The sequence below is a fragment of the Cajanus cajan genome, chromosome 6, assembly GCF_000230855.2.
Source record: "Cajanus cajan strain Asha chromosome 6, NIPB_CcT2T_4, whole genome shotgun sequence".
Taxonomy (NCBI): domain Eukaryota; kingdom Viridiplantae; phylum Streptophyta; class Magnoliopsida; order Fabales; family Fabaceae; genus Cajanus; species Cajanus cajan.
The window spans coordinates 60,198,268-60,200,701 of record NC_138522.1 but is presented as its reverse complement, the minus strand read 5'-3'; the positions used below and the strand labels follow the sequence as shown (position 1 = coordinate 60,200,701).

The following is a 2,434-nucleotide window of genomic DNA, read 5'->3' as shown; positions in this document are numbered from 1 at the left end:
AAAACAGATAAATGAGATAGAAAAAGAAAAAATAAGAGATAAGAAAAAAAAAATTAGATAACATAGACAAGCGAGAATAAGTATGAAAATTTTTACTTCTAACTTTAAAAAAAAATTGAAATTGTATTAATTTAAGTAATTAAAATACTTTTATAAATGATTAGAATTTCAACTTTCGGTCATTCTTTTTCTAACAAAATATTTCAACTAAAAATAATTTAAATTCAACAAAAAAAACGTATATTCTTTAATTTCTCAATCCAAATACAATATAAATATAAAAGTTTGAGTTCTACTTTTTGAACATCCAATTTTTTTTATATATAAAAAAAAAAAAAAAAAAAACTCAAGCAACACCTCATTTCCCATTTGCTCATTTCTAATTATTTCTTCACCTCAATTTTTTCACACAGAACACCGGAAAAGGAAAAAAAAAATTAAGAGTGTTGATCTGATCTTGTCTTACACAAGTGTCTAAAAAAACATTTTTGCAACAGTTTCTTTTTAGTTACAGCTATGATCGGTTAAATAATGGAATGGAACAACTTACATTACCCTTCACTCCATTCTTCTCCAAAGTCCAAACATAGTCTTAGTCCATTCGAAGAGAAGAGCTATTTCTCCCCCGGTAGAACCCAAACACAACATAAATGCTTAGTAATTAATTTGTCTACTTTCTCTTCAATTTTCATTGCCGTTTCAATCCATAATTACGTCCACCGTCCATCTATATTTATTATCGATTCATTATATTTATTACTCATCCATTATATAAGTGTCTAGTATTTGTTAGAGTTTGATTATATCTCCACTTCATTTTTGTTGAACTAATCATGGCGAACCAGTGGTGGACCAACACAGTTCCCGTGGGCGCGCTTCAACCCGATCTGGGCCTCTCCCTAAACGACGTCGCGCCGCCACCCAACGAGGAGCCCAAAGAAGGAGCGACGGACGCGTCTTTGCTCGTGTCCACCTCGCGCAGGCCCAGGGGCCGCCCACTGGGCTCCAAGAATAAGCCCAAACCGGCCCAGTGCATGGCCCAAGACACCGCCAACGTGATCGAAAGCCACGTGATCGAGATACCCAACGGAGCTGACATTCACAACAGCCTGATTGAGTTCGCGAGAAGGCGGCAACGAGGCGTGTGCGTCATGAGCGCCACCGGCGCCGTGGCGAACGTGAGGCTCCGGCAGCCCATGCCCCCCGGCGCCGTGATGGTGCTGGAGGGGCGGTTGGGGATTGTGTCGCTGAGCGGTTCGTTTCTTCCCGGAGCGTTAGCGGTGGGTTTAAGCGTTTATGTGGCGGGTGGGCAGGGACACGTCGTCGGAGGCAGAGTGGTGGGTCCACTCGTTGCCTCGGGAAAGGTTATAGTCATTGTGGCTGCGTTTTCCAATGCTTTGTATGAGAGATTACCCATTCAGGATGATGACGATGATGATGATGAAGACGATGATCCTTCAAATAATATACCAGACATGAACGTTGAACCTTGTTCTCATTGCTCTCTTTCTCGTACCAGATCACCACCCTTTTAATCCTTAGACATAGACTCATCTCTATTTCGATATTTATTAGTACTATGTTGTTGATGGTAGCTTATGTTATCTGGTTTTAATGTATCAATGTTGGTTTAGAACAGAAACAGTTCCTTCCAAACTCTTCCCTCGTAATAAAAAAACTTATCTCTCTTGCTGTCTTGCAGTTGTAAGTAACCGATGATGCAAGTACGTACGTTAACATTTTACAAATTTATAACATACCAACATGCAAGCTGCCTCTCGGAAAATGGAGTTTACTTTTATAACAAGAGAAAGAGAAGGAGTGTTATACCACGTTATTGAAGGAAAAACAAAATAAAATTCAGTTTTTCGGTCTATACCAATTTCTTTCTAATATACCATATGCATGAATTCCAGGGCCAAAACATCAAAATTATGTTAGCTATTCCTTCCTGTAATATATAATATGCTATTTTCTACTATTTTTTAATTATTAATATATTATTATTGCAGCAATATTAATTTTTTCCTTATAAATAGACTGGTCTACTGTCAATTTTTTAGTATATATTTTCATAAAAGTAAAACTAATAATAAATATAATAGTACAATAATACTATAATCTTAAAATTAAAAATTAAAAATTAAAAAATAATAGTACAATAATACTATAATCTTAAAATTAAAAAATATTGTTACAATAACAATGTATTAATAATCTAAAATAATTATAAAAATAAACATAGTAAAATAGGTTGCATATAATACTACTAAAATTTCTCTTATTACATGTCACTTTTCCTGCAAATTTTTATGAAAAATTCGCAGGAAACGTTGTTCCTACAATATTTTTTGCAAAATTTTATTTGCAGGTAATACTTTCGTGGATAATATATTTTTGCGAATTTTAAAATTCGCAGGAAATTTTCCTGCAA

At 35.0% G+C, this 2,434-nt stretch overlaps 1 protein-coding gene across 1 annotated transcript; it reads left to right on the top strand.

Moving 5' to 3' along the window:
* The first annotated feature begins 310 nt into the window (after nucleotides 1-310).
* Nucleotides 311-2,108, top strand: LOC109795655 (AT-hook motif nuclear-localized protein 20). Its single transcript, XM_020355140.3, has one exon. It carries the CDS (start codon nucleotides 834-836, stop codon nucleotides 1,533-1,535), a length of 702 nt encoding a protein of 233 aa, XP_020210729.1. The 5' UTR covers nucleotides 311-833; the 3' UTR covers nucleotides 1,536-2,108.
* The last annotated feature ends 326 nt before the right edge of the window (nucleotides 2,109-2,434 follow it).

Coding starts and splice junctions, on each gene's coding strand:
- LOC109795655 (XM_020355140.3), top strand. CDS start 834: ATGGCGAACCAGTGGTGGACCAACACAGTTCCCGTGGGCGCGCTTCAA.